Source organism: Porites lutea, chromosome 11 (genome assembly GCF_958299795.1).
Source record: "Porites lutea chromosome 11, jaPorLute2.1, whole genome shotgun sequence".
In the NCBI taxonomy this organism is placed as follows: domain Eukaryota; kingdom Metazoa; phylum Cnidaria; class Anthozoa; order Scleractinia; family Poritidae; genus Porites; species Porites lutea.
This window is the reverse complement of record NC_133211.1, coordinates 8,176,801-8,198,126: the sequence shown is the minus strand read 5'-3', so window position 1 is coordinate 8,198,126 and position 21,326 is coordinate 8,176,801. Positions and strand designations below refer to the sequence as shown.

Here is a 21,326-nt window from a genome sequence, read left to right as displayed (position 1 = left end):
AAAAAATAGACCTTAAATGACCTTTAATTGTCTAGATTACCTGGTGGTTTAATGAATGGTTTGATCACTTCTAACGTCAAATAGAGGGTCTAATGGTTAACATTTTAGCGCTTATACTGCAGTTTCACGCTTTTCATTCATTTTCATCGCGATTAGTGGTTTCTGTTTTTCCATGGTTTTGCGGTACATTAGGCCCCAGTTCCCCTCATTATTGACAAAAAGAAAGTACCAGAGATAGCTGAAGATATTGATCAGAAGCCAGTAATATAAGGATGAGAACAGACAGGGTTACCAAGACGATAATTTCATCAGTTAGCAATGCAGCGCGGTTAAGGACAGTTCCCAAAACTGACAGAAATAATTGAGATTCATAAAACGTCCGCTAGGACGACCAGAAATCTTAAAAGCTCTATCCAAATTTATAAACACCTACTGGTTTACTGAATCGTGACCTTTTTTCATTACCAGATCACAAGCATTTATGTCGCAGAGTGAAATCAAAGCAGCAAATGATGGAGACCCCACATCAACTTGTGATGATGAACAAGTGCTTAATTTTGACGACAGCACTTTGAAAAGTAAAGACTACTTAAGACTGTTAACAGTGTAGTATCGAAGGCCTTAACACTGAAGAGACAAAAGAGAAACGTTTGAAAATAGCCACACCCATGGTCAACTTGCACGGTTTTAGTAGAAACCATATTTCAATAATTTCATCCACCATCGCCAGTTATAGACGAACAGAAATCGAGTTTAAGCTCAATTTATCAGTGATCGTATCTAGTTGGAACTTCGAATACACAATAGTGATAGAACAAAACTATGCCTACAACTGATCTTTAAAGGTAATGTGTCATTCGTCAGTTAACCCTTAAGACCCTAAGATCAAAATTAAAATTCTCATTTGTCGCCCCTATTCATTTACTATAGAACGAGTGGGGAGAAGTTTATAAAATATCAAGCATTTTCATGTTGTGTGATCATGTCTGTAATTTTCATGACCACTCTATTTTACAAAGCATTGCTGTTACAAGGAGAAATTTGATGCTGGTCACTCTTAGGGTTTAAAGGGTGAACAAGTAATTCATTGGAAGCTGGATTTACAAGTGTGAACGAGTTAGTAACATGAGCTTAACTACAGAAAGTAACGACAACTCAATTCTGTTTCCTTTTTAGCAATTGCAGAGGTTTACAACAATGAAGGAAATGAAGCATTCAGTAACAACGATTATGACAATGCCGTTTACTTTTACACTGAGGGAATCAAAGTAAATTGCAAAGATAAAGATCTCAAAGCAAAACTGTACCGCAACCGGGCAACTGCACACCTCTGTTTGGGTAAAGCTATTATGTATTTTACATGTCAATCTTATTTCTGTCTAGCAGTTTATGAAATTAATATCTATTAGATCCAGGCCTTGTGTTTCAAAAAAAAAGTACTTTTAAGATGATAAAAATTGCGTCCTGTCTGCTCTTTGTGACGCTCCTGAACTGGCGCATATTTTCCTTGACTATGAGTGACTGTCTTTTTAACATTCACAGGAAATTACAGCGAAACGTTGAGAGATTTAAAGATGCCTCTGATAAACGACCACACTTATTCTAAGCAGTAATAACAGGTAATTTTATTAGTTTTTAAACGGTGTAAGCAGTTTACCGCGATATTTTAAGGACGGCATCATTTTACTTCAACCCCGGCCAGGGGAATCACTTTTGAAATTGACGGGGATGCTCATCGGCTAATTAAAATCAAACCTCTGAATTAAAAGAGACCAATAAGGGCGTGGCAGTTGATCCCTATCAGACACCCTCATACCACCTCGTCCCCAGGGTCTTCTCAGGCCATATTGGATAACGAAAGACCCTGGGGACGAGGTTGACCCCTATAAGTTTTCAAGTAGCCAATTTTTAAAAACAATTATTTTGTCTCCTAATCTTACTAGTTCAAAAAGACCCAAAGAGAAAGGCTTTCGTGGTCAGTGGCAGATGTTTTGAATACGAAATTGCAAGTCAAACTTCTATGATGTCTCAAGCTGTTGTCACAGTGCTCGAGGAAAGATTCAAGCCCGGCGAAGGCGTGGTTGGAATTGCACGTGCATTTTAGGAGCTACAGCTGGTACACGTTGTTATTGCATCACTGCGGCAATTGACGACATTTATGAGACACTTTTACGAACAATTTAATTACAGCATAGAGTACGAGTAAGACCCTCAATAAGACCGTGAAATGGATACGATAGTCTAACAATACCGATGCCGTGAAGCACAGGGAGGCCAACCAACTGACCAGATTGGCGATGTCGTCACTTTTACATTGTTCAATTTTTGGGGAATTTTGAACTTCCCTTTTTGTTTTGAACATAGCCAGTCTACGCAATACCAGACCTTGAGTACAATTTCCTTTTTCTACAGAATCACTTGCAATTGCAACGTTGTCAAAACGCGAAAAAGGAGGAACCCACAAATTTAAACATCAATTTCAAGGAACCCTAGTACGGTTTGGATCAAAAGGAAATGAAAAAGAATAAAACCTAGCAGAAGTATTAAAAATGACCCAGCTACCCTTGTTCCCAGCGTTATAAATTTGTTCAATTTCCTGCTATTATAGAAGGAACAAGACGAAATACCTTTTATCCTTTCTCGATTTTCTATGTTCTAGGCAGGTTCTTGGAAAGTATTGAACACAATTCCCACCTCAAGTTTATGAGGTTAATGCTTTTCTTCTCTCAAAAATATATCCTCAAGACAGTGAGTTTGTTTTACAACTTAATTCTTTTCCTTCTGACGAAACAAATGATGAAAAGCGCGTGCACAAAAATCAGCCAATAAAGAAGCGTTTTCCGAATGCCCGGTTAACACCTGTTTCCAGCTCGCGCGCCGCACCCTGATTTTAAATTGCGCCAAAAGGGCGGTGACCATTGAACACTGAAACGCTAACTTGATCTGTTTCCCTCCAAAACGCCGTTCACTGTTCAACTAATTGAAAACAGTTCACTTTTACCATCTTCTTTTTTTTCAGTTTTAGGACAAATCTTTTACTTTTAGTTAATTAAGACGCAGGAACTTCAGTGGGTAAAATTCTTATATTTTGATAGAGTAAGGCTACAATAATACACGTGATAAGTATAGTGCTACTTGAGTATATAGTAGTTATACCTCCTTTTATAAGAGCGGTTTTAAGTCGCTTACCGTCTAAATAATTCCGATTGCTTTAACCTTCCGTTTGCGTTCTTTGTGATTGGCTAAAAGCTTAACCAATTAGATGTAAGAACAAACCAGCTCCTGCATACAACTCTTTTTACCCCGCTTTGTTCTGGATGGGTTGTCGATCTCTGCTTTGATTGGTCAGAACGATTACTTTATTTGGTGTCACGACACAAAGACCGCACTGTTTACGGAGGGAAAACTACTGAGTATACTGAGTTTCTAAGGCAAACTACTGTGCTGGCATAAACAATTCTTAAAAAACAGTCCTTTTCGCGGACTCCAATTGCTACTTGAACTTATATTCTTCTCTACTTTGGCCACAAATGATATTTAAGGCTATGATCGCATTCCCTCTTATTAGCTCCCTGGGGCTTATTTCATCCCAGCGCTCCTGGAACGAGGGTTTTTTTTAGACATTCTCGTTGCCGTCGCAGTTGCCGTTGTCCTTGCCTAAGCTCCCCATTACTTAAATTAGAGGGGGGGTCATAAGATTCAAGGGTCATTAGCTTCTGGGGGACAAAAAGAGGAAATACGGTGATTTGAACTACAAAAAGTAATGTTTTATATTAAATTTCTACAATCATAAATACTACGTGATATGGATTGATGGCACACCATGGAATATTCCACAAGCTTCTTGAATATATATTAGACTTGAGAATACAAGAAACATTGGATCAGTACTCTTTGTTGTACTATAATGAAGCATGGTCTATTTTATCCCACTCCATAGAAAATACTCAGGTATTTAGTGAAGTCTAAATAATAAGGCGTAGACTTTTTCATCGTTCCCAAAACTTATGATAGGCAAAATTTAATTTTTGTCAGCGTGAGGGCAAGTCAAACAGCAGCGCCTGACAAGAATAAACAGTTGAATACCGACGAAAATTCAATAGCTTCTCCTCCATTCTGATTAGCTATATTTTCGATGGTGTGAGATACCGTAATTACTGAAAAAACTCTTGTTAGGGGAAGCCAGTTCCCACCAAAAATATCTTTCTAGATGTTTTTCTTAAAATAAATTGCTACGGAAATTTCACAGTAAAGAAAATCGATAAAAAAAAACTGTGATGCGATTTTTGGGAGTGTGATTCATGTATAATCAGTAAGTGGGAAATTACTGTAAGCTATTTATCATACATTTTTGTATTAAAATTGTGAAGACACGAACAACGTCGTAAAGCATCGCTTAGAATAAGTAACAATAATTTAGTTGGTTAAATCTCCTATTCAATCCGTTAAGTTACCTTTGTTATCACATCTACTTTAACATACAACTCATAATAACAAAAATAAATTATTAGGGTAAATCTCTAATTACCAAAATTAGGGCTTTGTTATACACTAAATGAGGCTTTTAACTGGATATTTTGAGGTTGTGCGCTTGACTGGATCAGTGTTATGTCAAACTGTACTATGGGAATGTTTGTGGGACAACCATCGACTCGTTTCTTTTTGTTGGCTATTACAAAGTTGCAGAGGAAACTGAGTCAATTTGTCCGCCGAAACAGCATACATGTAGTGCAATTCAACGCGACACTGACTTAGACTCTCGCGCGACATTAAAATGGCAAATAGCGTTGAAGCAAACCTAGCCAAGTGAACAGAATTGATGCCGGATGCAAAACTTGGGTCGTGAAATGGGGCAAACAGTCACTGAAAATGCTTAAAATCCAAAACAGTTATTTGGCCAATCTACTGATTGCATATGATCGATTGATAAAAAAAGTTGGTGATCAGGATACAAAGCCCAAGTTGTTTCCAGTATTGTTTCACTAACGAAAAAGCTGGGAAATTGGACTCTTTCAGTTGGCGCAATGTGTTTTAAAGAACCGTGCTAGTTACGGAGCGGTTTTCTAAGAAGCAATTTTTCACTTATCAGAAAAAATAGGTTTGAACATCTGGTACTGGTAGGTTTCTTAGCTCCAAACATCTACGGAATATCGCCCTTTAGCGCTGAGTTTCTTCACGTAATCAGTAGCTTCGTTCTCTGTCATTCCTCCATTCTCCTTTACAATGGTCACCAGCAAATTGTGAACATCACGCGCCATATTGCGGGCGTCGCTGAAAAAAAAAACATGTTATTGGTGAAACCGTCGTAATAAAGGCTTAGCAAGCGTTTATATGAGAAAAAAAGTGACCCCTTTGCCTTTCATTGGAGGATTCCCGAGCCAAGAGCGCTCGCACATGCTCTGATTGTCTCGTACCATCGAGAAAAGGGTGACCCGGCTAGCCAGGTTACCATTCTTGCCGGGCTATCTTTTTGTTTCTCATGAATAAGGGGGAAGAAAATGTAGGAAAAGTGGGCTCACCCCAAAGTGAATAAATCTAAAACAAAAAAAAGGTAGCAAAATATAATAGGCATTTATTTCATAGTTTTGAGTGTTCTCCCTTCGTTACAATAATAACATGTAAAATCACCCATTTCGACATATAAACGTCTCGAGCACGATGTCCGTGTTCAACCTTTCATACGAGCTGGTCTAACGTAGGACACACCTTCCCAGTTTCACTAAATTTTAATAAAGAAACCTTTCTTTTTTCTCCGTCGGTTCTTTTGTAGTTGACATGCATTATACTGAGTATTACTAGTGTTTGTGACCTTGGATAACTAAAAAATATGGCTGTCACTAAGACCTCAAATTGTAAGGTATATGCAATTAGTAGACTTCCATTGAAAAGAGCCGGGATTCAGCTCAAAGTAGTGGAGAGAAATCCCCGGTCCCCGAATCTAAGTGACAGCCCTGTAATATTATTTACCCCATGTCAAAAAAAATACAGCCAATCAGAAATCTAGAAACCGGTAGCATTTCACTGAAAAATCCCGGCGGTGCTTGCGGCCTCCACATTTTCCCGCCAAAAATGGAGCGGCTGGCACTTTTTGTTCTACCAAATTTTTCAGAAGCAACTTTGTAACAAGACTACAAAACCCAAGTTTTAATATTACCATTCGGATTTCTTAGAAGTCATAGTTAAAAAAGGAATATGAAACGACAGCAAACAGACTACAACGGGCAAAGAATTTTTCATCTGAGACTAACGAAACCAAAGCAGTGTTGCGAAAACCGGGATGGGTACACAGCTGCACTTAGAAACAAAGTCTAACCCATCAGAAAAATTTGCCAGCTATCTTCCAATTTTCTTCAGATGCAAGTAAAATAGACAGAGGTGAATACGAACTTTATTCATTGACAAGCTGTCGATCATTTGGGAATTGTTGTTAACAGACTGCCTAGTGTAATTGTTTTTTCTTCGAGTTTACCCGTGATGCCGAGGTTTGACGTCATCATGTTGAGTGACAGGCTCGATTACCAGCCACTGTTCGGGGAATGAGCCCCGAGAGAGCGGCGAAAATCGAGCCTAGTTGAGTGACAGGATAAATAATTCTTGTGTTATGCAATGTTTCTCGTGGTATACCGGAAACATCCCACACGTGAACTGATTTTTTTTATATAAACACTCGCCTAGAGGGCGTGTGCATACTAAGAGGCCTTCCCAGCGTAAAGACAACCTCCCTCCGCCAAATTGCGACAGTGACGGCAAAGCCGAGAATAAGCGACAAAGAACGGTGGTTTGGCTAATTTATCAACAGTCTGAATGCTAAGGAGAAGTAATTTTCTTCAATTTTCCTTGGGCTTCAGAGAACGTCTCTTGTCAGTGAGCTTCAGTCTGTTCTCTGGACCCTCCTGTGAATTGTGTTAATTGTGAATGGCGATGTATAGGTGTTTGATACGCGAAATGTTAACTGAGAAAGCCCAGAACTGTAATGATTTCTTCACAGCGCATCGCTATCCCCCTTTTCTAAAACTCCGACAATGTCAAAGAATTTTTGTTCAATTTCCGACAGCGACGTGAAGCATTTATGAACACCGACACGAGACATGACATGGGACCCTCCCCCCCCCACCCCCGCTGGCAGGGCCTCTACTAAGAAAAATCAAGTCATTCATGAGATATTTCATGGTGCTGTCGACTCTCTCTTGACGGTCACCTCTATAAGCCGGTCATCTCTCTTAGACGGACACTTTTTGATGGTCCCAAAGGTGTCCCGGCGTCTTAGAGAGAGAGCTGACTATACAACTCGAAAGTATTGCTAACGAAAGTTAGAATTATTGAACGTGTTTCAGTTTAAAAAAAGACTAAAGCATCTTACCCGCAAACGTAAATGTGGCCTCCATTATCCAATATCTTCCAAATGGATTCTTTGTTTTCAGCCATTTGATTCGTCACATAGACTTTTTTCTCCTGAGCAAAAACAACAACTGTCTTTTAGTCACAAAATCTACAAGAAACCGTGCAGCAAATAAAGTTGTTGCAGTTTGCAGAAAGTAGAGTATACCGTAAATCATCTATTAAACCCCCGGGGGCTTATTTATTTCAAATTCATTTTAAGGGGGGCTTAATAGAGACGAACGGCGCATTTAAGAGGGGGTTATTATTTAATTTAGCAAAAACGAAGGTATTAATTCTTCATAAGGAACTAGAATAGAAAGTGGAAAAGCTCAAGTACAAGAAGTTAGAGGTCATGCAGCCGAGAATCAAAAACAAATTCGAAATTCCAGTCGGTTAACACAAGTCATGGATCAGTCCACACGAAGTTTTAGAGTCGTGATTGATTATTACAGTCCAACATTTGCTAGTGAAGAATGATAAGTGGGAGGGGCGGGGCGCTTAAAAGAAAGGGGGGATGTATTAACGTTCTTCCCCTGAAAAAAAAACGGGGGCTTATTTGAGAAGGGGAGGTGAATAGATGGTTCACGGTAGCTCTAACATTTTTACCGGCCCAAGGCCAACTTGTTTTGAAGCAAGTTTTTCTCCCCTGTAATTTTATCCTGTCAGAAGTCGGTATTCATGCTATTGTTAAAAACCTGATTTTTACAATACACGGGTGGTAAAACGCGCAACATCGCTTTTCACCTCGTTTTGCAGCCCGGTTGCAAAGCAAAATACACCCGTTTGCTAAGCCATTTTACCATTGATTTACCTAAAACAGCCGCGTTACAAACAACAAGATTGCAACCGACAACGACAACAACAAAAACGAGAGTTTTTGTCTCACCTGGTCGCGGGAGAAAGCCACATGCAGGTCAGCGATTGTTCCATCTTTTTCATAAGAGGTAAGTTCATCCTCATATATGTAATCCTCACTCTTCTTGCGGCATCCAAAAAACAACACAATGTCCCCAATTTGTTTTCCTGTTAACAAAGAAAGACCTATTTATTTTGCCGTGATACAAGCTTATGTCTACGTGAGTCCGTTTATATGTTTAAACGCGTTCACCTCTAAATATGTAAAATGCGTCGTTAACGGACATTTTTCGTTGCGGTGTCTAGAACGGACTAGTTCGTAACCTTAGAGAGGTTTGTCTCAGAGAGGTTTTCGCCTTAAACTAAGATTTATAAATAGAATTGATTGAACAATAGGAAGGACCAAAGAAAGAACGACTAAAGAACAACAGGGACCACAATACTCGTCACAAATCGTTGAAGAAGACACCTTTTTTGGTGAATTTCTCGAAACTTTCTTACAATCACTCATCGCACTTTGGTTCTCACTCCAATGTGCACGTCTCCTTCCCCAATGTTAAGCCAAGCGTATTTTGGAGCACTGAGACGACTGTAATGCCCAAATCAACATTGGGGAAGGGGAAACGCACACAGGTGTTTCAAGATTTTTGACGAGTATTGTAGCTCTAGGTTTCCGTTTTAGGAAGGTGTATTTTTTTAAAAAATAACATTTACTACACACGTACAAACTACATTTCATTATCAACGTCAGTAACGGAGACATGTCATGGATCATCATGTAGTTCAGGAGCCATTATTGCTCTCGGTAGTTCTTACTGTTGAACGTGGAAACAAAATCCTTGGTTGTGACCATTAAAATAAAACCACTCCGACAGTACTTTCACGTGGTACTATTTATTTAGTACGTAAATCTAACTTAAATAAATCTAAGCCTACGTTGAGACCATTCCAATGAAACCCCTTTTGCACAATGCTACTAATTTTTCAGTGTTTAAAAACACAAAACGACACGTTTTTCTTTTTTTGAACTTTGATTTTACTGTACACACCATTCTGTTTCTGCATATGTCTGTCCTGTATGAATCCTCTAAAAGGCGCCAAGCCCGTCCCAGGCCCCACCATGATAACAGGTGTCACTGATTTAAACGGCAGACGGAACTGGGTTTTACGGACAAAGATTGGAACGCGAGGAGGTTCTCCTTCTGCAAAGGAAGAAAATGTAGAAGAAAAATTATGAAATCTGCCCAATAACTACAATCATGGACAAAAGTTCTTGAGACAGTAATGCAATATTTATATTTTTCTGTCATTTCTCGGTTCCCTCATTAAACAGTGCATCCTTTTCGGAATTTTCTTGCAGTTCTCCCTCCCCCCACCCTTTACAAACTTGAAACTCGGAAAAAATTCGGGATACACGTGTCCAACATTGTTTGTGGGGTGAGGCGAAGGGTTGGACCTGTGTGAATTGGTAAACGCCTCAGAAATGCAAAAGTGTCCCAAGACTTTTGTCGATGATTGCAGATGAAAAGCATTTAATAGAGCCAAAACCGAATTGGTGGAATTGCACCTGAGTGTGAGACCTTCCTTAAGGGTTATCACAAATGACGTAGCGGTCGTCGTCGGTAAAATCTCCCGAATGAACAAAAGCAATACAACATGGAATCCAACGCGACGGGAGCGGCATTAATAACTCACAATCAGTCGTCACCTTCTATCTCGGGCTGTATTTCACTTTATCATATTTTTTTATATAAAGCCACGCTAAGTGAATCAAACGTGCATTAAGCGTTTGATGGCCGCTTAATAGAGGTGACAACTATAGGAGAAATCTCGTCGGGATGGCCAAAAGGTGACCGCGACCGCCTAATAGAGGTTTCATTTTCAATTGGTTTCTGCAATTGTTACATGGAGATTTAGGGAATAGTCTGTTTGTTAGGTATTATTTCGTGCAAAAGAGTACTCACCTTTGGGCCTCTTGGTTGATAGCCAGGTAGTGGCCACACCCTTCTGCACCCTACCACTTGATGTGGTCCATCGTACAAGTACAGCAGTGATGTGAATGGAGTTCGGGTACATCTTTTAAAAAGCAAAGCACGAAAAATCATACCTTAAACCGCAGCAAGGACCAGACAGTGTCATCAAATTCCGGTACTTTTAATTGTCACAGTATATTTAATCAGAGATAAGAGAAATGCGGTCGTTTCAACTTAATATTTACCGTACTCTTGTGTGAAAACGAGATACAATAGGCGTAACAGAAGAACACAAACTTGTTCGAAAATTTTCATCATCTGTCGTTCCACAAATTATCAGATTCCCTAAGACTAAAAAATCCTATACTTTAAGAATATTCAGACCCCCCCCCCCCCCCCCCCCACAAAAAAAAGGCTTTTCAGGCAAAATGACGGCTGAACAACCACAAGATTAGTGTAAAAAGAGAGTCAATGTATTTAGCACGAAAGTTTTGATTCAGAACACTATGTTTACGTCTCCTACTGGAGATGGGACCACCGTTTTACGGGGTCATCGGAGCCACGTTAAGGTCTAGCCATTTGCGGGGGAAAGGCAGTACCTTCATTTCTCAGTTATGTTAGGACGCTCAGCATTGCAGTGGCGGATCCAGGGGAGGAGCCCGGGGGGCCCAGCTCCCCCCCACCTTATTTTTAGAGGCCCGAAGGGCAGAATAAATTTTTTTGGAGACCGCCCCCCCTTATCTAAGGGTCTGGATGACTGGCCCCCTCCCCCCCGCCCCCTTATCTCAAGGTCTGGATCCGGCACTGTATTGGTATGGTCCGGTCCTGAGAAATGAACCCGTGACCTCCCGGTCAAGTGCTCTACCGAATGAGCGGTAAAAAATGCTATGCATAATGGCATGAAGACTTGTAGGCTATAGGAATTACGCTGCCTTTTACAAGTCTACTCTACCTTTGGCGATGATGAGATGGAATAGTAGCGGCATTGCAGTCGCGGGAGAAGCTCTAACAAGTGATCCAGTGGTGGTCTTAGGGATGGTAGATCCTCCAACACAGCAACGATATGACGGTGTGGATTCATAACCCAGTCGTGGTATTGTTTCTGAGGATCGATAAACAGGGCGATTAGAGTGTGTTCCATTTTTTAACCTTTCCTTGGCTGGGTGCGTTATCTGTAAGGAGGGATCTTAATATAGGGAAAACCTCAATATCATCCTTCAGGTGCCGTAACGGCTATCTGTAATCAGTGTATGTATGTAAGTGTAGCGAAGCTAAAACTAATGTAATTACTCCAATTAATCACAAAAGGCAGCTAACTGCTTGACTTACTTTCGCCTCTTCTGTAGTATCTGTAATGTTTATAAGAAACTCTTTGTGGTGAAAATCTTTGGCGTATTCTGCTAATTCCCTCAGCACATGAGTCTTGACTATGCTGGCAATGTCCACATAGTGCAGCAGAGCAGTTCGATACGTTGTTGGACAAGGGAAAGGATGCTTCTTAGGCGAATCCTCTAAAAGGTTGGTGAAAAAATCAAGTTCAGTTCAGGAACAAACTTGTACAGTATTCACACTTGACTACAAAAAACTATGCCATGTCTGGATCTCCTTCCTGTGAAAAAAACTCATTTTTAATTAAATCTCTGGGAGATTCATGTATTAATCTGCGGCACATCCTGGGCATTTGTGGCAGATTTGTATCACTGACATCAAATGCATCAAAATGAACAATATTCTAATTGCTGACATTCTTTTACATGTAAGACTGTTTGCTACCAAGGTTACAAGATTGACAAGTGGATAATCCAGGCAGAACTGTAAAAGCAAACCTGGCTCGACCTCTCCACAATGACTTATTTCTTTGCCACGGTGGATAGCCCACGCATTCCCTCATTTTAACATCCGTCAATTCTATTTGAAGCCTGTACAACAGCCACTTACATCTGTCCCCAAGATGGTCTTTGTGGATCAAGGGTCAACTGGAAACTGACATGGCACATTATCAAGCCATATACTTATACACTGGAATAATTTGTGTCCCCAAATTAGTATAGGGTTGTTCCCAAGCTATACGGCTCCGACACATTAATAAAGTTTTCTATTCTATTCTATTCTTTTCTAATATTAAATGAATATATGCTCACCATCCCTGTTTTGAAGTGAGATGACAGCATCCAGGTCAACATTTAACATGCTTGCAAGCTTCTCTACAAGTTCAGGGTCATTGGTAGGATAAACTGCCACATGATCTCCAGCTTCATATCTTCAAACACAAGACAAAGTCAGTTAATTACTGTGCATTTTTGTTCACCCAGGTTGATGTACTTTGATTAACCGTTTCACCCCAAAAAAGGGTTAAGCCCAAACTTAAAATTCTAATTCCCTTTTTGTAAAATGCTGAAAAAAATACTTCCGTGTGAAAGTACTAGCAAAGAGGTTTCATGTGAATAGTCACAATGCAGGTTTTATCTCCACAGACTCCAAAGTTAGAATTAGCACCCTATTAGACTCCATCATTCACACTGGGAGTAAAAGGGTCCTAAAAACAAAAACTGATAATACCACAAGTGGCAAAAGGATTATTTCCCCTAACAGTGGGTAACTGAATCATTTAGCTATTCACAAACAAACTTGAGGAGATGAACTTAAGATTACAAAGAAACTTATCTATCCACATGGTCAGCACAGCAAATAAAACCAGAATCTCTAGATTACAATCGCTGAGTGCTTCCTAAGTTACAGTCAAGCCAGGTAAGGGTACCACTAAAGATTCTTTTTTAAAATAAAATCTTTATTTGAAAATTTATGTATTATCCGTTGGTCATTGCTGCTACTGGTTTGAAAACGGTGTGCCACATCATCTAAAAAAGCTCTTATTACATTGATATGCAAAATAAGTACAGTGTAGAAAATGATCAAATAAAGAAAGTTGTTGAGGTATAATTGCAGTGTTGGTGCCGTAACACTACATGTACATAGATCATGAGGACAATGACAGTGATTATATTGATGAAAAGGATAATGATGGGAAGGGGTAGTGCAAAAAAAAATGTGACTTTGTATTAACATCAATGAAATGAACAATATTTTAAAATTCAGTCTAAACATACTTTATTTTGGAGCCGGTGATGTCAAGCTCAATGTGCATACAGGAACGGTTGCCAGCTCTGTGCAGTTCACGATTCACCAACATAGGTGCCAAGAAAGGGTTCTTGGCATCAAAAGGCCTGAAAAACAGGGTAAAGACATAACAAATCATACATCATTGAACATATACGCATAAAAATTATGTACATGGTGATTGTCAGACAGCATGGAAAATTTCCCTTATTTGTGACCGCTGATAAACTGCACCATTCTGCTTACAAATAACGTTAAGATATTTTGACCTTGATCTTCTAATAAAACAAACGCCAATTGTACTGTACGCATACATATATACTTACGGACGCTGAGTGACATAAGACTTCAGTTTGTTCATTTCCCCAGTGTAAATCTTGTCCTGAGGTAAGTCCTCATGAATCACAAGTTTGAACTGACGTTCAATACAAGATGACAGTCTCCTGCAAAAATTTAGAGGTGAGTATCAGATACCTCAGTGTTAATACACAAGAAAACAACAAACACAGTCTAAGTAATAATTACTTGGACTGTGCTTATTTACACTCGAATTAGCACTGCCCTCAAATGAGTGCTACCACAACAAATCAGACCATTTACTGAAGGCTACTACGCTTTTTCAAGCAAAAAATACTAAACCTTAATATGTGTGGTCTTTGACTATGAGTAGCCAGGGCTGTCATTAAGGGCCAGGGGCCAGGGATTTTCCCCGGCTGTTATGAGCGTGACCCCTACTTACGTTTGTAGGAAAATAGAAGACAAATAGAACAAAACAAAATCCTTAGCTGTTTGATTCCCCATCTACATGTATCACTAGCCTGGCAACTCGAAATTTTAATGACAGCCCAGAATAATAGCCCAACTGATGTACCGGTAGGTTACTTACCTCTTAATTTCTCGGATATCGATGTTGTATTTACTCAATACTGCTGGCCAGAATTGCTCTCGCCATCTTACAAAATCTTCCTCTAAGCTGAAACATGAAACATTTGCCTTATTTACAAAGGGAATCATGCAACCATTTTCTGAATCCAAACAACCACTCTCTTTGATCCACAATCTTGGATCAGAACACCATTATTTTAGAAAAAGGGCAACATGAACAATGAGGATTAAAAAAATGACAAAAAAATATAGTTTCTTATCATAACTTGGTGAATAATGCTGCATTTAAGTTCAAATGACTTTAAGACAGAATCCATCAGGACATTGAGTAATTTTGATTTTCAGTGGACAAAAATCTTGTACCAGAATAATTTAAAGCATATTGCATTCTTTCTTACATTTTTCAAGGGCTAAAGATGTAACAAATCATTTGTAGTAACACCAAAAAAAATTTCTCATCGGAGCCCATGAAAATGAAAGTCAAATTTCACAAAATTACGTCTTACACATGAAATTTTTAGAATTTTACCTGTACAATCTTAATTCTTGTGAAATTGACATTTATTGCGATTAGAAGGCCTGTCAAAAATAGATGCCAACACCAGGTGGCATTTCCAACACATATTACTTTTGTTCCAGATAAGTTTTTGCAGGTGACAAGAGGAGCCCACAATCCTAATCTCCATGTTGTTATTACGCATGCGTAGCATGCATGTAGCCATACATGTATCCATTATAACTTAAACCCCAATATCCACACAAAAATTCTCCACATTCATCTCAGTCCATAAATTTGCTTGAAGAACCAGTTAAGAGAATTATTTGGTTAACAAAGCATTTTCACTTAAGTGATCAATTTATCAATTCTCATGATATTTCCTCTTGATTACATATTGACATGATTAAGAGAAAATAGATTTTTGTCACTCCTGAGACTTAAAGGGATAAGTGTAGGTGCTATCATGTTCTAGTTTGGACAGGGCAAGAACAAATAAATGCCTGCACTAGCTAATGTGGCTAGAAAAAAAGACTACCTAAACTCACTTTCCATCATCGTCTCCTTCTCCTTTTTCAAACACCCGGTTTGCCCCCATTTCTTCAAGCCTTTTGTCTACAAATCTGCCCATAGCATTGTAGTGTTCATAAGTTTTGTTCCCAAGTCCAAATACCTAAAAATACAGACCAAAATAATACTCTTAGATCAATAAGAGAGTAAATTCATGCTGCTTAAACAACTACAAGCTGCCATATAAAAACCATTCCTAGGAATCAAACCTATAAACCATAGAAAACCCACCTCCCTTAGGTTATACATATTAAGCAGGGTTGTCAAAAATGGTTCACATAGCAGGACAATAAGAGAAAGTAGCTGGCAAGGAAGACAAAGGCCCAGCACCAGGCGAAGGGTCTGGGAGCCACACGTAACTGGTTATATGTGTTCCCCTACCCAAGAAACACAATATCATTAGTTAAACTTGCTTCTCCTAGCAAGGAAATGCATATCCTTAGCGATACGTGTTCCGCTACATGAGAAACACATATCCTTAGTGATATGTGTTTCCCTAGTGATATGTGTTCCCCTACCCACGAAACACATAGCCCTAGTAATATGTGTTCCCCTATTCAGGAAACACGTATCCCTAGTGATTTGTGTTCCTCTACCAAGGAAACACATATCCCAAGTGATATGTGTTCCCCTACCCAGGAAACACATATCCCTAGTGATCAATCAGCATAGCGGTATGGTCTGTTGTTCGTGTGGCTTTGGTGATCAGTGGCATGTAACCTAAGCCATATCACTAGTGATATGTCTTCCCTATCTAGGAAACACATATCCCTAGTGATATGTCTTCCCCTATCTAGGAAACACATATGTCTAGTGATATGTGTTCCCCTACCAAGGAAACACACATCCCGAGTAATATGTGTTCCCCTACCCAGGAAACACATATCCCTAGTAATATGTGTTCCCCTATGAAACACATATCCCTAGTGATATGTGTTTTCCTACCAAGGAAACACATATCCCTAGTAACATTTGTTCCCCTATCCAGGAAACACATATCCCTAATGATGCGTGTTCCCCTTGCCATGAAACACATATCCCTAGTTATATGTGTTCCCCTACTCAGGAAACACATATCCCTAGTGATACGTGTTCCCCCACACAGGAAACACACAGGGGTAGGGGAACACATATCACTAGGGATATGTGTTTCCTGAGTAGGGGATCAGTTATCACTAGGAATATGTGTTTCCTGAGTAGGGAAACACATATCACTAGGAATATGTGTTTCCTGAGTAGGGGAACACATTTCACTAGGGATATGTGTTACCCTTGCAAGGAAACAAATATCCCTAGTGATATGTTTTCCCCTACCCATGAAACACATATCCCTAGTGAAATGTGTTCCCCTACTCAGGAAACACATATTCCTAGTGATATGTGTTCCCCTACTCAGGAAACACATATTCCTAGTGATAACTGATCCCCTACTCAGGAAACACATATTCCTAGTGATATGTGTTCCCCTACCCAGGAAACACATATCCCTAGTGATATGTCTTCCCCTACCCAGGAAACAAATATCCCTAGTGATATGTTTTCCCCTACCCAGGAAACACATATCCCTAGTGATATGTGTTCCCCTACCCAGGAAACACATATCCCTAGTGAAATGTGTTCCCCTACTCAGCAAACACATATTCCTAGTGATATGTGTTCCCCTACTCAGGAAACACATATTCCTAGTGATAACTGATCCCAGCTACTCAGGAAACACATATCCCTAGTGATATGTGTTCCCCTACCTGGGAAACACATATCCCTAGTGATATGTGTTCCCCTACCCAGGAAACACATATCCCTAGTGATATGTGTTCCCCTAACCAGGAAGCACAGCCCTAATGATAACTGATCCCTTACACAGGAAACACATAGCCCTAGTGATATGAGTTCCCGTACCCAGGAAACACATATCCCTAGTGATATGAAATAGACTGCACACCACTTGATACTTTTTCACTGGATCACAAACTCAAGGTCTTAAATTTTTGTGTCAGAGGTAATTTAACACAATTGCAATGGATATAGAGGATATGACGTGGCCACACAGGGATACGAATTTTATCTTCGAGGGCTGAAAGTATCTCTCACAAGTGAGCGAAGCTGACGAGTGAGAGATATGAGAGATACTTTCAGCACGAGAAGGTTTGTATCCCCAAGCGGCCGTGTAATGTTTGTTTATTTTATAGATACTGATGAAATTCCTACATAAAACACAACTTTTCTTTATTCATTTTTGAAAGAGCAAAATATTGTAATTAAAGTGGCCACATATCGCAAAAAGCTTGTCACAAAAGTGTTATGAAACTCGGATATAAAGTTATAAAGGAGAAATAAAGAGAATAGTACTTATATTTTCTGTTCCAAAAAGTCAAAAGTGTGTTAGTAACCATGGCGACACCAATATTCTCACACATGAGAGATAAAATTAGTATCTTCTTTGCACGCGATGAAGATATGATTTTTTGGAAAAAGGAAAAATCCTGGAATTTCATCAGTATCTATATAATAAAAAAGTTTATTGCTTTATGTGAATAGCAAGTATTTTAGCAGAATGTCTCCTTAAAAGCTTGGCTTGGTTTATATAATTTATTAATTTCTACATATGCAAGTACATGCTTACTGTGTAATTAAGGCAATCTAAATCATCCCGGTCATTCTGAAGCCATTCATAGAACTCTTGTGCATTGTCTGTAGGATCACCCTCACCATAAGTAGCCATTACAAAGATCGTCAGAGAGTTCTCAATTTCACCCATGCGAGTGAGTTCTTCCTTTAAAAAAAAAATCGGCAATACATGACTTGTTTTCGTGATACAACATTTCTTACAGTTGCAAAGTAACCTAAGTCAAATGGTTTGATACAAATTGATGCTTGGTAATATGAAACTGTATGTTCCTGTGAAACTCTGAAAACCATGAATGCCAGAAATAATTGTTAATGTTACTGTGTTGCAAGAAAAAAGCCAACCAGGTGCAAGAAAACTGAAGAAGGGAGCAGCAACAGTAATTAGTTTGTGGTTTGAGGTTTGCTACTGCGTCCTGATCTTTGTTGTGACAAGTCATAAGACAACAAACTTTCCTTCAATACTTCAGCCAGGTGTTCAGAGTTTTCTGAATAGGTGACAAAATTATTTTTTTAAACTCAGTCAAAATTCTTTGGTTTTACTCTCTCACTCCCTCGGCAAGAAAGGAAATTAAACATTGGGTAACAAACTGGGCAGGGAGTGATTACAACAATGTAGCATGGCACACAAAAGAGGAGAATATGGACTGACAATAAAAATTACCAACTTTTGTTATTTATTTTATAGTTTTACACTACATTAAAAACCTGCTTGTACACTGTAAACAACCTACACTTTTCCAAGCTTATCAAGGCCTACACTGTAATTTCCCAGTAAACACCAGTTACAGTTATTGTGGTTTATTGAAAATTATATGTAGGCTTCGACTACCTGTACAGTATTACAGTTCTTGAAAAGGTACTCGTTTTCTTTAGAAAAAATGTTTTCATTGCTGGAAGAATATTGGTATTTTCATACACCAGTATAAAAATAATATTCATATGTACACACAAGTGGGACAGTACATTCTCTACATCCCGATGAATTGTGACATTTGTTTGCATCATTTGTATACATGTTCCAATAAATTATTCTAAAACCCATTTCACAAAATCCTGAAAAGATCTGCAACAAATACATGTACAGCTGTACACTAACTCACCATATCACACTCTTCTGGATCTAGTACTAGAGCTTTCAACCCATAACGCTGTGCATCCTTTGCCAAGCGACCAGCAAACTCTTCCGCTGTTCCTGTTTGGGACCCATAGAATATTGCAATACATTTTCCCTGCAAAAGAAATGCCACAGGCAGCAATGACAGCAAGCTGGCACTAAAAACAATGAGTGATAATAATGTGGTTCCACATATCACCTGAAAAGTACTATGAATACCTTTGTTATTGAACAGGTAATAGAGTTAAGTACATATGCATATTTTAAAACCCAAGTAAAAATATATTACTTAACCATTCAAAAGTTGCTTCATAGCGAGTGTGCCCTCATGTAATGTCAATAGTTTGAGCTTGTGGCCTTGTGCTTAGCTTTTTTTATTGTTTTAAGGGCTGTGCTCTAGCAGTGCCTAGTAGCTCATGGCGCCTAACGTTTGCCCTTGTGTGACTAAAAAATCTTATTTTTTTCATACAAATTATATGCTGGGAACCCTATATTTTGCAGGTTGAGAGCACCAAGCTCCCTTCAATTTTCTTTAGAGCACAGCCTCGGTTTTCAATGTAGCTACAATTAGTCCATAAATGGCAGTGTTCCCACTGCCCCCTTTGTAGTAAGATGAGTGCATCATCCAAATCTGTACTCAAAAGAGTATTATGGTGTATTTCAAAAGGTCTACAATGTAGCTGTAAGACATTTTTTCCTTCATACTAGCTGTTTAAACCCAAGTATAGATCAACAATAATTTATGTATGACATAGGTGCCAATAAATATTATTATAGCACAATACTACAAAGGTTAATATGAACTTCAGCAAAAGGGTTTTAATTTTGTACTTTTTAGGGATTTAGAAGGTATAAAAAATAACAAATGGCTGACATTGGACTTACAGATTTTTTCATTTTTCCAATAAAACTTGTGTCTTCTTGAGCAACTCTAGTTGTAGGACTGTTGAGTGAACAGGACTTACTAAACAACTATATGATACTTTAACAACAACAACAACAACAATGCAGAAGTGTCAGACAATAAGCGCAGCTGTTAGGTAGACCTAGGCATGAGATGGAGGTTTAACTTTACAGAATGGATAAACAAAGTGTTTTTCGCCACCAAAACGTAGGGGCTCTGCTCCCCCAAATTTTGTTTGGGGTGGGCCGCAGCCTCCCCTGCCTCCCCCCTCCTCTGCTACTTTTGAAGTATTGTGTACAGTCTAGATCGATATCGCTCAGTTCATAAATTTGAAGAATTTTGGTCCAGACATTCATGTGTGAGAATCACTTTGACAGGGACCAAAGGAAACCTCTGCTTGAGCTTGACAACTTTTGTTGCACCATTTCTCTCAACCAGACTGATTGTCCCTTGGTCTCCCAGGACTACATACACAATATGAAACCATACAAGGTTTTCAAAATTATTAATTATGTAGTAGCTGTCGGTCACTTCCAGTGTTAATTCCTCATATTAAATTAATTAATTAACCAAAAGGTGAGAATAGGAGGCGATTGGTTGTTCATAAGAACCATCAGGTGTTGATTCACTTATATGTGGTTGATCAACCAGAAGATAAAACTTAGATCAACATATTACAGTAATAGTTTCTAACCGTTAAAACCAAATAAACATTAAAGAACCGGCTGATTTGCATTCTCTGCATGCACTGGCCCCGGCACATCATACATGCACAAAGTACAGGTGAGCATCAAGGCTGACCTACGATTAGCACAGAAAAAAACTAGCAAAACTAGAAATTTCGATAACTCAGTGTAACTTACTGTAATGCAAGATGAATATATTGCAGCGATCGTGATTAATCTTAAGCTATCTGTAATCTAAAGTTTATTGCATAATACTAAAACGTAAAATGCAGTAGTCAAATCAATGTCGAAAAAGCGAAATAGCGACTTAACATGGAACAATTATCAAAGCGAAAACATACTTACGCTAACACGAGTTTCTGTGAAAGGACAGTCTCTGTTTTTTTCCTTCGCCCACAGAACCAGTAAAGCACAACGCCGACAAAAGAAGCAAATAGAACGATGTCGATTGTGCCAACCAGAGGTTTCTCCGTGACAGTAGCTGAAGACATGGCGAAAAAATGTCCAAAACACTCACTGATTTCACAGTTTTAAACCTGCACACGTTGCTTGAAAATACGTAGGCCTGATCTAAACGGAACCGGATATTGCTCCGGGGCAAATCAGCCTGCTCAGCAAAGTTCAAAATAAGACGATGAGGAAATGTAATTATGCAAACACCGAAAACAGATTGCATGCAAATTGCTTTGTAACCAGGTGATCACGGGAAGAACTTCGG

General features: G+C 39.0%; 2 protein-coding genes across 2 annotated transcripts; one reads left to right on the top strand and one right to left on the bottom strand.

Annotated features, from left to right (window-relative positions):
* The first annotated feature begins 470 nt into the window (after nt 1–470).
* LOC140953406 (tetratricopeptide repeat protein 4-like) lies at nt 471–3,504 on the top strand. The gene is made up of 4 exons (XM_073402889.1): nt 471–578; nt 1,177–1,338; nt 1,543–1,619; nt 1,944–3,504. Exons 1-3 carry the CDS (start codon nt 482–484, stop codon nt 1,611–1,613), a joined length of 330 nt encoding a protein of 109 aa, XP_073258990.1. The 5' UTR covers nt 471–481; the 3' UTR covers nt 1,614–1,619; nt 1,944–3,504.
* Nucleotides 3,065–21,250, bottom strand: LOC140953405 (NADPH--cytochrome P450 reductase-like). The gene is made up of 16 exons (XM_073402888.1): nt 20,954–21,250; nt 19,904–19,961; nt 19,005–19,133; nt 17,900–18,049; nt 15,255–15,379; nt 14,212–14,298; nt 13,652–13,768; nt 13,316–13,432; nt 12,350–12,468; nt 11,538–11,719; nt 11,161–11,310; nt 10,200–10,311; nt 9,285–9,437; nt 8,267–8,403; nt 7,361–7,452; nt 3,065–5,271 (listed from the first exon to the last, which is right to left on the bottom strand). The coding sequence occupies exons 1-16, from the start codon at nt 21,097–21,099 to the stop codon at nt 5,127–5,129; spliced, it is 2,019 nt and encodes a 672-aa protein (XP_073258989.1). The 5' UTR covers nt 21,100–21,250; the 3' UTR covers nt 3,065–5,126.
* Between the last annotated feature and the right edge of the window lie 76 nt (nt 21,251–21,326).